This window comes from Pseudophryne corroboree, chromosome 10 (assembly GCF_028390025.1).
Source record: "Pseudophryne corroboree isolate aPseCor3 chromosome 10, aPseCor3.hap2, whole genome shotgun sequence".
NCBI classification, from domain to species: domain Eukaryota; kingdom Metazoa; phylum Chordata; class Amphibia; order Anura; family Myobatrachidae; genus Pseudophryne; species Pseudophryne corroboree.
In genome coordinates, this window is record NC_086453.1 from 349,836,225 (window position 1) to 349,849,666 (window position 13,442).

General features: G+C 43.6%; 1 protein-coding gene across 3 annotated transcripts in view; it reads right to left on the reverse strand.

Moving 5' to 3' along the window:
* Positions 1–416: 416 nt before the first annotated feature.
* LOC134965622 (CMP-N-acetylneuraminate-beta-galactosamide-alpha-2,3-sialyltransferase 4-like) overlaps positions 417–13,442 on the reverse strand; it is a 75,603-nt gene continuing 62,577 nt past the window's right edge. For all 3 annotated transcript variants that reach the window (XM_063941965.1, XM_063941964.1, XM_063941966.1), the window contains exons 10-14: positions 8,861–8,956; positions 6,854–7,043; positions 4,294–4,434; positions 3,844–3,987; positions 417–912 (exon numbers count right to left, since the gene is read on the reverse strand). In XM_063941965.1, coding sequence (XP_063798035.1) covers positions 823–912; positions 3,844–3,987; positions 4,294–4,434; positions 6,854–7,043; positions 8,861–8,956 — 661 coding nt within the window. In that variant the 3' untranslated portion in view covers positions 417–822. The remainder of the gene's footprint in view (positions 913–3,843; positions 3,988–4,293; positions 4,435–6,853; positions 7,044–8,860; positions 8,957–13,442) is intronic.

Sequence of the window (13,442 nt, forward strand, 5' to 3'; positions counted from 1 at the left end):
ACAGGTGAAGAGTTTTAATGAACCGTGATTCCTCTAGTTCAGTGATTGTACGGATATTGCTGAATCCACTTCTTCAGTAATTGCAAGCTGGAGACTCGGCACACTAACTGATCGCCGTTTCCGGTAATCTGAGCGGTATTATTCAGGGTTTACGGATAACTGTAAAATGACTGCATTTATGTACACTACAGTATATGTATGTATCTTTACGATTATACATCTAGCATGCAGCGATATTAAAACGTATTCTGAAACGGAATCTAATAGAAGGGCCATGTGTCCAACTTGCAGCTGACGCAGTTCTCAGTGGGTGGTATACGGTGTACGGAACCACTTACTGTATGTTTTATGTGGGAGCTGAAGGGTCTCTTTTGTTATCCGGATCTCGCTTTTCACAAATGGTCCTTGAAATACCGTTTGAACATAAATATACTATTATTTATAGCGTTATTACATTAGGTGTAAAGTTAACACTTACAAAATACAAAAATGGTTTAAGGCATACGGTACATAAATAGAGGGTCCCTTTCGCTTACAGTTTAACGGATGAGGAACGTTTTGTTCCGTCTATGGAATATCTTTGGCTGTCACTGTACAGTCTTTCCAAGCAATGCGCTCAGGGGAGCAATGAGCAGTCTGAGTGCATTACATAGGGCGCGGTGACTTCCACTATGGAATTCTCAGTAGGCAGCACTTATTTGGAGGAAGCCTCCGAGTCCTTATGTTGCGCTCAGTGATGAAGTTTGCCGGTGCCAGCTGCGGGGGGCAGTATTCAGCCGGCCTCCTCTCGCTATAACCATCCATCCTCAGACGCCACAATCCTCAGGTTGCGGTGAGGCTTTGGATTATTCTGTGTTGGAGTAGCGTTGTGAGCATTCTGTGCTCCAGAGGAATGTTATGTTGGGAAGCCACCTGTGAAAGAGGGACAATAGGCAGCAGTTATACACTATAGAGATTGCTTACAGTTGTTACGCATAATGCTTTTTTGTACTGCACGTATTAAGAATTTTAAATATCAATGACTTGCGCCCTCCCTCTGCCTGGAGAGACTGAGCAAGGGGAGACGAGGATCAGTACAATCTGGAGCAAGAGCAGTAAAAGAAAAACGAATGGGGGCAGCTGGGACCGTTTTCGGGGAGGCTGCATGACATCACACGCTGCCGCTCAGATTTAAAAAAAAAAAAAAAAAAAGGCGGACGACCGTCTGACAGCCAGGGGTCAACTTTAGCTTGATGCGAACACATCAGGAGGCGGCACATCACACATGCTGTGCGGTCCTCAGCATGCGAGGAGATGGTCGCATGTCTGGCTGCGTATTCAGCAATCCGCGTCCATCTCTGAATCACGTCCATAGTTTGAACTGGAAGAAGCAATCTGGGGGGTAGGGGGTGCAGTGTGAGGTCCTCATGAAAGCTCAGCTAGCAGCAGTACAATAGGACAGGCTGAGCTGGTGACCTGCAGCATGGGTCATCCCTGTCATATCGCCAACCAGCCCAGCCCATACATCAGGGAGTTCAATTCCAACACGTGCTCTTTATTTGGGGTGTGTAACTGCGTCTGACATACGCGTGAGGCAATTGCAAATGATATTTCTCATCCTCCGGCCATATCTCCATAAGCACACACCTGAAAATACACCCATCCTGCAAATGCGTCCAGCTGTAGACGAGCCCCTATGTGTGAAAATTCCTAACGTTGGTGAAAACTCCCTGACAGTGCTGTTCCCTGGTACAGACAGCAGAGGCCACTGTTGTAATGTTTATAAAAAATAATGGGTCTAACCAGCATTTACCAAAGATTAAATTAGCTGGGGGGAGGGGGGTTCCCGGGGGTTTCCCGCCCTTGAATGTACAGGATTATGGTTTATATATCCCCCTTACAGTCTGAACAGCAAACTGCAGGGTGATCCAGAGGGGGAAAGGCCTGGCCAAATTGAATTACACCGTCATTGGCAAAACTCAAGGCTTACGTCTGTTTTGTGAACATGCTGTGGTTAAAAATGGAAGTACTAGTTGGATTCCCAAATGAGGGACCGCCAGACCGGCGATCAGGCACTGGGGATGTGGTGATGGCTCAGTGCGGGCCTATTCCCATGTGAGGCCTGGAGCTGTAGCTCCACCAGCCCATTGTTAATCCTGCCCTGAGTGTCAGGCATACAAACACAGTCATACTCCCCACAATAGTGCAGGGATTGGGCCTGACAATGTTAATAGTAAAGGCTAAAGTGACATTAGGCTGTTTTGCACACAATACAGTAATGTAGAAGTGTCACATGCACAACAGAGAATGCCGTCACCACCATTATTAATAAAAGTGAAAGATGCATTTAAAATGCAATTAAATACAAACACGCCCACATTCGTTGTTTGCTGCTTTACAGATCCAATGGGAATGGTCCTTTTACTTTACTGAACCAGCCTGGGAAGATACAAGGTTCCAAATCACTCAGGCCTGGACCCAGTGGTAGATGAAAAACCAACAGTGGTTTATTGAACAGAAAGGGTTATAAACAGTTCAGCACACTTGTGTAATCCAATTCCACACGACAATTCCCACCACAAACTCCTGACAGAACATTACTTCTTAGTCTAAGGAGCAGAGAATCTCCTTCAGCTCCCTGGGTAGCTCTACTTATACCCCCAGAAACGTAGAAACAGAGGCTGCAGATAAGAACCACTTGGCCCATCTAGTCTGCCCCTTTTTTTTTTTACCATATTTTTATCTCAAACCCTATTTGATCCTTATTTATTTGTAAGGATATCCTTATATCTATCCCATGCATGCTTAAATTGCTCTACTGTCTCACCCTCTACCACCACTGATGGGAGGCTATTCCACTTGTCCACTACCCTTTCTGTGAAGTAATGTTTCCTCATATTTTTCCTGAACCTCCCCCCCTCCAGTCTCAGTGCATGTCCTCGTGTCCTATTGCTTCTCTTCATTTGGAGAATGTTTCCCTCCTGGCATTTGGTAAAACCCTTGGTACACAGTACGGGGGGGGGGAAGGGTAAGAAGGGACACAGTACGGGGGGGGAGGAGGGAACCAGTACGGGGGGGGGGGGGGGAGGGGGAGGAGGGACACAGTACGGGGGGGGGGAGGGTAAGGAGGGACACAGTACGGGGTGGGGAGGAGGGACACAGTACGGGGGGGGGGGGAGGGACACAGTATGGGGGGAAGGAGGGACACAGTACGGGGGGAAAGAGGGACACAGTATGGGGGGAGGAGGAGGAGGGACACAATGTGGGGGGTGAAGCAGGGACACAGTATGGGGGGGTAAGAAGGGACACAGTATGGGGGGGGGTAAGAAGGGACACAGTACGGGGGGGGGGGGAGGGTAAGGAGGGACACAGTACGGGGGGGAGGAGGGACACAGTATGGGGGGGGGAGGAGGGACACAGTATGGGGGGGAAGGAGGGACACAATATGGGGGGGAGGAGGAGGAGGAGGGACACAGTATGGGGGGTGAAGCAGGGACACAGTATGGGGGGGGTAAGAAGGGACACAGTATGGAGAATGAACAAACAGACAAACTGGATGTATAGGGATAAAAAGTACATAATTTAACATGTGAAATGAGGCATAACTATATTAATTGTCACAGAACTCTCATTTCCTCACTCAGCCAATCCACACTGTGCATTCACTGCTCTAATAGGGAAGCCGCTTCCTGTGTAGGTGGCAGCCTGGTAGTAAGGAGTGACGGAGAGGACGGTGGACATTCTCAGTCACCTCTGGCAGTCAGTCACACTTTGTTACATGCTAATGTGAAGTCATTTTGGTGAACAGCGTGGATCAGATAAATAACAAACCAGCAACAAAGCGCGGACTAGATCTGAACTTACAAACATGTTACTCATGGTTTCATTGTTGTAGTAGTGGATGGGCTGTGTTCGCCAATTCCACGTCGGGTACCCAAACCCTGCAATGTTAACCTGATCACAGAAGTGGATAGCAAAGGTGATGGCGATCAAGCCAGTGGTGGGCACCTGCAATCGGAGTAACAGACAGGTAAGTGGGCATCATACAAACAATAGGTTGCGTTACATGCGGACATTTTCTAGAACTGATGCTCCCATGGGTTAAATTGTCCGCAGCGGAGAGCTGCAATCTGTATGCTAGTTCATCCTAATGCTAATACAGTTGGGCAGTTTCAGTGGGTGATGTGCCCATTTTGTCATGAGCCTTCCGTATTGCCGTCATATGACTTTGATATATATGCCCTTTAGTATGTTGGCATCACCCATATTCAGACTGTGCAAGCACTAATCGCCATGGCATAATTATACACTTACCACACTTATTCTTCTGATTCTACGATTATAACCCAAGATATCTCTGGCAGCAACTTCCACAAAGTAAGGGTTGAAGATGCGGACGTTCTCAGGCTGCACCTCCCAATTTAAAGGGGGCGCTTTCCAGAAACTGTTCTTAATCTGCAAAATAATGAAACAGTATAAAACAAAGGATGGTTATTATTACAGCTCTGGTCTGAGGCATGTACTTATACCCTTCGGGTCCTATTTATCAATTAATATTTGCGGGATATCACCCGTAAACACCCATTTTCAGGGGGTACACCCAATTACTAAGGGCCAGATGCATCATCGCTTGGAAAGTGATAAAATGGACAGTAAAAAAGCACCAGCCAATCAGCTCCTAACTGTCATTTTTCAAACACAGCCTGTGACATGGCAGCTAGGAGCTGATTGGCTGGCACTTTTTCTTTCTCCATTTTATCACTCTCCAAGAGATGATGCATCTAGCCCTAAGTATTCCCTGAATGTGTGTACAGGGACCACAGCAGCCCCATTTTTGACCGCAAAAGCAGCATCCGGGCGAACAATAAATTTTATTGCCACGAGTAGTGCACTGCCAATATGAAATTACAATAATTAGGTCTAGAATTCGATCATTAATAAATATGCTCCTTAGAATTATCTTGTCTTTTTCTTATTTATTTTAGAGACCGTGGACAGAGGGGATTCAGCTTCTTCCAATTTGTGGCTGCCAGAATATAGGAGCCCAACTTTCCAAAGGGGCAACCCGGACTCCGGAGCATTAGAGACACTGGGGAGATCATCGGATCTCTGGGTTTAGGCGGCTCTATCAATGAATTAAGGACGTTTTGTTTCCAACAGAAACTTAAATGAACGGCTCTGGCTAGTGATAAAGAGGCAGCTGTACTAAGCAGCGATAAAAGTGGAGAAGTGAGCCAGTGGAGAAGTTGCCCATGGCAACCAATCAGCATTGACACAACATTTATAAATTGTATACTATAAAAGCAAACCGAGCAGCTGATTGGCTGCCATGGGCAATTTCTCCACTTTTATCACTGCTTAGAACATGTCCCCCATAATCACATAGCTATAAACCCAGAATTAAGCCACACGTTTTAAAAGCAATGATGGGCAACGGGCGGCCCTGGGGCCAGATGTGGCCCTCCAAGCCTTCACTTGCAGCCCCCTGCTCTTCCCTGCTTTGTGGTCATATTTGTTATAGCGTCTGATGATTATTTAAGGGCCTGCTGATATGTTATTAAAGATTGGTGTCTCTTTCATTGATCATATATATTCATTTTACGGACTACTAGCGTTAAAGAAAATGTTTTCCGTCCGACTCCTCTGATTGATGAGTGCGCTGTGAATAGAGTGCAGTCATGCAGTCAGGCTGTAACACATTTGCATCTAAAATCACTGCTGGAAATTGTGATCATGAATAACTTGCAATAGCATGCACGTTCAAAGCTGGACGTATCTCAGGTGCTGTGCAGCTCCGTACCAGTAGCAGGTGCTCCATGCTTATGACAGACATACATCAGATACACTTACATCCACTGGCGGATTTTACCAAGGGGTCGCAGAGCAAGAAGTTGGGTTTTACATTTCTAAACAACAATTATATGTTCTAGATATCTGCATAAAATAAATATGGCCTACTGTGAAGGAAATGGGATTGTGTATTGCACTTGTCTGTTCTAACAAACTTAAGGATTAATTTGTATATGATACATGGGAGTACTACGGTAAGTCAGACTCTGTATGTAACACATTCTCAGCCTACTGAGCCTAGATTACTAATGACATATGGGAGTACTACGGTAAAGTCAGACTCCGTATGCAACACATTCTCGGTCTAATGAGCCTAGATTATTAATGATATATTTGAGTACTACGGCAAGTCAGACTCAGTATGTAACACATTCTCAGCCTACTGAGCCTAGATTACCAAACACATAGTTAAAGGTATGCAAACTTCTCAAGGGAATTTTAGAGAAATGCTCTTCAGCAAAATCCATTACAGTGTCATTGAAGTGTTTACAGAAAAGTTATGACCAGTGACTGATATTACCTATGTGCGGTATCCCTCACCCCAAGTAAAATCTGCCACTTCAGTGAGCTCAGCTGAGCCAGTTGCAGTCTGTGCGACTGCACCCCCTCAGCTGCTTCACTGTGACTGGCAGTGACTTCCTATTGGAAGTCCTACCTACCAGTCACCCACAGGACAGGCGGTCCCCTCCGGAACTGCCAGACCGGGCTGCGATAAGTAGAGAGCTGGCTTCCTGTAGGAAGCCACTCCCTGCCTGATTATCAACCCTATCCGGCTTCTATGGGCTGCAGCCAATGCAGTCCATAAAAGCATTCCGCCCGCCGGTATTCCATACTGAACCCCTGCTTACATCTAATTTTGTAAACTCTTGTGAAGCCTTTGCTGCTGTCCTCGCATTTATCAGTAGATCATTGTTCTCGCTATATTCAGCTCCCAGTAAACACAGGACAACACACTGTGCCACTTAGCCGGAGAATATAAATGACGGTAGGTGTGAGTAGTAGAACACCGCAGAACTTCACGCACCATCGACTCATTCTTTAGAAGGTTCTGTATCCACAGGATGTCCGCAGTCTTGAATGGCACCAAAACATTCAGCGTGTCTGGATTGTTATCCAACTTCTGGTCAAAATGCGCAGATTCTGGGTAAAACAAGCGAAACGTCGTCTTATTCCCGACGTCTTTCTGATATTCGTGGACTGGAGCATTATTCAACCTGTGGAGAAAACGTACGCATCAGAGCAGAAATAGAGTAAGGGTACACTGGCATCTTTCACTTCTACTCATGGCATGGAACGGCCCGGTGTCATGCAGCAACTCTCTTGGCGAGTCTGGCCAGCCACGCAGGGCGACGTGACCGATGCTTGCACAGATCAGCAGCCAGCGTTCCACATCTAACCTCAATTCCCAAGGAAGAAAACAACTCAGCGGACTATGTATCGCATCCGTGAATCTGCTCATCAACCTCAGTGTGAGTTATATGTGGCAGTATAATGCCTTCTGTTTGTGTAGGACATCAGGGTTGTATTGCTGAATCTGGACGATCAAATTCTGAATGTGAAAGAAAAGCCGTGTGATGTGACTTTCTGTCATTACTGTCCCCTCAGCCATGTGTCCGCCGTAGATTTAATCGTGAAATGGCAACAACTACTGTACAGTACAATTTGCACATAGCATGACTCCGTTTCCAAGTGTGCTCTAGAGGCAAAAGCCACCAGCCCCCTGTTTGTTTACATCCGGGACTAAGTGTCGGCACTATGCTGCCTTCAGCGCAACCTCTGACCCCAGACTAAACGCGCTACTGCAATCTCCCCCATAGCGGAGATGGAGAGTGCCCACAGTGTACATACCTTTATACCACCAGTGCTGGCTACATACAGTAAGTAGTACGGACACCACTAAGTGCATCTGTTACTGTGTATGCTGCATATCTGCATTAACCCAGTATCTTCCTGCTACTGCTGTGACCAGCGAACCTTGTATGTACCCTGCACCCGTTCCTGCAAGTCAATAAACTAAACCCTGGTTAGGTTATCCATTGTGTGGACTGACCATGTGAATAGCTCTGGCCACTAGACAGGACCATGCCTGGCACGTGTTAAAGTCCTGTAGCACAGGAGGGCTTGACCGTTTTATTTAGCTGTTCCAATGCAACAGACTTGTATTTTGCATCTTGATGATGGAGCTGAAACATTGGTGTGAAAAGAGGACATCCATGTGTATCCTCAGTGGGTGGCAGTTTACATATGGCAGTTTTATCTAGAGATGAGCGGGTTCGGTTTTACTCTGTTCTCAAAACGGCATCTTATTGGCTATCCAAAACACGTGACATCCGTGAGCCAATAAGATGCCGTTTTGAGAACAGAGTAAAACCGAACCCGCTCATCTCGTCTGACCACGTATGGAACCTCAGAAAGGCACTCTAAACAGTCGCCGGTCAGGATTAAAATTTCAGATCAGCCACCCTTATCCTTGTAAGGACTTGGGGTGTGTATACTTTCATCATCAACAAAATTCCACATGCTATCCAACAAACAGCAGCTACATGCATGTACAGAAAGGAACATCCGCCTGATGCAGACATAAATGTGGAAAGTTTGGAAGAGTCGTCATCCAGTTGGATTTACCAGATTCCACACTTTTGCATCCGATGATTATAACTACCTTAGCCATATCTGCAATCATTGCCTCTACCATTCTCAAAATAATTGGGAGGTTTCAGCGGAGCTTTGTTTAGATGCATCAGGTCAGCGCCGATCAGTGTAGCATGTACTGCATTGAACATAGTGCCATGATGATTCTAACAATCTTGCTGTTCATTCCATTGCAAATTCATATACCTGATTGAAGAAAAGCAAGTCTTGTACCCATCCAGTCCTGCCACATTCTGTTTCCATATAAATAATATGGTGTGCCATCAGGAGAGGGAGACTTGAAATATGGCATCACAATACAGGACAATGGGTTACATTTTTTTCCTCATGGAAATCAATCATTATTAATTAATCTAACAACGTCCAGCTATTTACTCACCTGATCACCACATCGTGCTCATCGATTTTCTCACCCAGGCCACTGTTTGCCATTTGGTATCCATTCCCGACCACCACACACCGCCTACACTGCAGCCTGCGTGACAGACGGGAGCAGAAACATGGATGAATTCAGGTTATTTTTGTAGCACATAAGATCAGGGACATTCTTGAAACTGGTGCACAGGAAAAATTTTATTGTAACGCACAGAGACCTTCTCTAAGCTCAGTCTGGAGAACTGAAGTTTCTGGGTTTGGTCTTTTAATTTAAATGTGGTTTATTCACTATAATTCTTAGCATACAAACAGTAGGCATTCCGTATTCTAGGGCCAGTTTCAATCAGCCGTGGTAATTTACCGTGTGGGGAAAAGGGTTGTAGCCCCTTTCCTCATGCAGTACATTTGCCGCTTACAAGCGTTAACCTATAGGTTCCAAGAAAAGTACCCGTTGCTATGGGTAACGCTTTTGTGTCGCCTGCGATAAGGGCACTTACCGTAGATATCTTCTATATTGAGCCTTCCTCAGGCTTAAACAGAAATCTGCATTAAGTGCAGCCTGCAAGCTTATTATGGGCTGTAAATGAATAGCCCCAGCAGACCAATTACCCCACGCTTACTTACTGTGGCCAATTAAATCCGTCCCTTAATCTAGAGTTAGACAACGTGTACAGTATGGAAGGAATGACCGCTGCAAATTGTTTAGTACATGGACTTTGTATTAAAGGAGATTCATTTCCTTTTCCTAATACAAATCTGTGTAAGTGTGTGGCACAACACGTTGTACTACTACATATATATCTGCAGTGTAGCACTAGACTTCAGGTGCACACATACACACATATATAGAAGCGGATACTGGGGTCAGATGGACCACTCCTAATATTATTATTAGTGCGCATTTGCACCAGCCACTGCCGGGTTAAGCCTTGGGGGGGCCCAGAGCACTTAACACTGGGCGAAGGGGGAAGGGGGGTATATTAGATTGTGCATACCTCCCATGACATGACCCATTCTAGGAGGGACAAAATGCTCTTCTCCTGGACTTCCCTCTTAACATTAGGAGAATAGAGAGCGCAAACAGACTTTTAGCTAGATTTTTTTATCATTAATTTTAAATTTTTAATTCCTTGATCTCAAATAATTGATATTGATATCAATATTCCCTTTAAAAATAACCAATACTGATCACACAATTTATAAAAACGTATAACAGGTTCATATCACAGCGCCAAGACTATAATGCAAAAATGTTTCAAAATAGAGAAGGAATGTTTCAATAATATTGAAAAACTTATAGTGGAATGAGAGACACGGGGATTGCTTTCTCGATTATTCCACCACGGTGCCAGGGACGTGCGGTGAGCTAAATGGATCAGGAGGCACTGGCTAGCACCAGAGACAGATTTACACAATATATGAGCCAAAGGGTACATCTGGGCATTATACACAGGTGCAGCAGTATATACAGGTGGGCATTATACACAGGTGCAGCAGTATATACAGGTGGGCATTATACACAGGTGCAGCCGTATATACAGGTGGGCATTATACACAGGTGCAGCCGTATATACAGGTGGGCATTATACACAGGTGCAGCCGTATATACAGGTGGGCATTATACACAGGTGCAGCAGTATATACAGGTGGGCATTATACACAGGTGCAGCAGTATATACAGGTGGGCATTATACACAGGTGCAGCAGTATATACAGGTGGGCATTATACACAGGTGCAGCAGTATATACAGGTGGGCATTATACACAGGTGCAGCAGTATATACAGGTGGGCATTATACACAGGTGCAGCAGTATATACAGGTGGGCATTATACACAGGTGCAGCAGTATATACAGGTGGGCATTATACACAGGTGCAGCAGTATATACTCCTGGAAATTTGGTGAGTTTTGATCAGAGAGATGTGCGGAAAAGATAAGCAGTTGAGGCACTGCCTCACCTGCCATAGACTTTTTACTCCGGAGTTTTGGCTATAAAATGATTAGAATAATGCAAAAAAGATGATATTTCAAACATATTTTTTGTATTTTTCATATACTTTATACAGTAAAAACCTCTGGCACAAACGTTAGTATCACAGGAAAGGCTCTGCCTCACCCCACCGCACCACACACATGGAACTGACTGACATCACAGAGCCGTCTAAGCCCATTTACCCGGAGCCGCTTGCACTGGCCCCTTTGCTACACGGAAGCCACGGCTACATGGGACGCTGGTGATAGTGGATGCAAACAGCTATCCAGAACTTCAGACGGAGCAGTCTTACAGGTATTTAAGCCACCAAAACAGCCGGACTTGAAGCCGTCCGCCCAAGCTGCCTCACAATGGGAGCCGTGGTTATTTTAGTAGTACTGGCCAGCACACAGTTTCATTCTAGACTGCACAAAATGTACTTCCTAGCCACCACCAAATACGGCATTCCAATTAAGCTTATTTATCATTATGTGGAAACTGTGGTAAAAGTCGGATCAATATAACAAGTACTTATGTCCCGGAGTATTATCACTTTTTAGTGCAGTTCTATTGTGAACATTGGATTCTAGATACTGGAGAACGACACCAATTTAAAGAATTCTAATTACTAATTCATCATACAAAGAGAACACACTAATGAGACTATGATTTCTCTCATTCCACTATAAGTTTTCCAATATTATTGAAACATTTCTTCTCTATTTTGAAACATTGTTGCATTATAGGCTTGGTGCTGTGATATGAACCAGTCATACATTTTTATAAATTAGGTGATCAATATTGGTTATTTTAAAGGGAATATTGATATCAATTATTTGAGATCAAGGAATTAAAATTTTTTATATATATTTATATATATATATATATATATATATATATATATATATATATATATATATATATATATATATATATATATATATAAAAAGAATGATGAAGGCGCACTCAGTGAATCAAGATATAAAGTAGATTTACTACAAGTAACAGGCTCACATACATCAAGGTCTTTTTCTTCTTTCTATACTTTGTTTTCTGTTAGTAAGACCCGAACCGCTGCTTGTAGGCAAAGATGCCGATTTTTAAGGATAGATCTAAGAGATCATTGAAGGTTAGGAATATTTTTGGAGGAGGAGGAGGAACAGGTATTTCAAACTGATGAAAATGATTACTATGGTTATTTAAACTTGGTAGAAAAATTAGCCATAAAAGAACTAAAGAGCTGGTATGATATCATAACATTGGAGAAATATCTTGAAGTGGGAAGAGTCCCAAGAGGACTCAGATTACATAAGAATCCTACAATAGGGGGAGGTAACGAGGAATTTATCACAAATTGGAATGCCATACTAGATGGGTGTTCAGCAAAATTGATTGCCCTAATCATTTCCGAAAGAAAACGTGAGTTAAATCATTTGGATGAGGAAATTAAAAACATTGAGTCTCAGGCAGTGAAATTTGAAAGTAGTGAGGAATTTAAACGTGATGTGTCTGATTTACAATATAAATTGGATAATATTGAGAATGAAATCATTTCACGTAAACAAAGAAAGTTCATTCGAGATAAGAACGATTACATTTCTGGTCAGATCCATAATCTACCCATTCAGGAAGATAGAATTAATACCGGAAGGAATCCATCCTTTAAAACAAAATTCGGACAACAAGACAGAGGACGACGGAATGTTCAGAACTATGTTGATAGACAACAAAATTATAGACCAAGACGACAATATCGGTCACCATACCCGAGTAGGAGAGAGGATTTCGGAAATTATAGGAGTAGGGTTCCATCCAATTATGGTTATAGGAAGGAATATCACAATTATCGTACTGACCATAATAGTCACTGGTCTTCTAGAAATCGAATAGAGAGTGATTGGTCGTTGACACCAAGAGAACAACCACCGAAACGTTTTTTAGATGGAAGACAGAGATACAAACTTCCCTTTATTCAACAAGAGGAAGAATTATTCGATCGAATAGATTCACCCCAAGGTACCAAAAGAGGGTACAATGGAATAGGCGAGGATCTAGAGGTGGTAGAAAAAAGTCCCAAAAAGAGAAGGGCATTGTTCAACCAAGAGAAATCCAGACAGGGATCATCAATAATGCAGAGAGACAGCTGTCAACAGCGGAGAACTCATTATTGATGAAAGGACTTAAGTTTGCACCCGACTCCCATGTGAATAAATTCAATTTGTTTATAGATTTGAACAAGTATATAAGAAAACTCACAATTCAAAGACATTTCTTAAAAAATCCACCGTATTCAAAATCAACCAACGAAAGAGAACCTTTAGTCAAACTACCTTCTAAATTTTATCCAGTGGAATCGAGAGGGAGCAATCTCGACATATTTTATGAATCTGTGAGAGATGATTTTAAACAAATGAAAGTACAGAATAATAAGTTTCAATCCAATCTCAGCACACAAGAAAAAGGAGCACTAAAGTCTTTAGTTAAAGATCAAAATATTGTCATCAAGAGTGCCGATAAAGGAGGGGCAGTAGTCTTACAAACGAAAGCTGCATACATGGACGAAGCATCTAGGATCCTTGATGATGGTCTTACATATATTGAATTACCATCTAA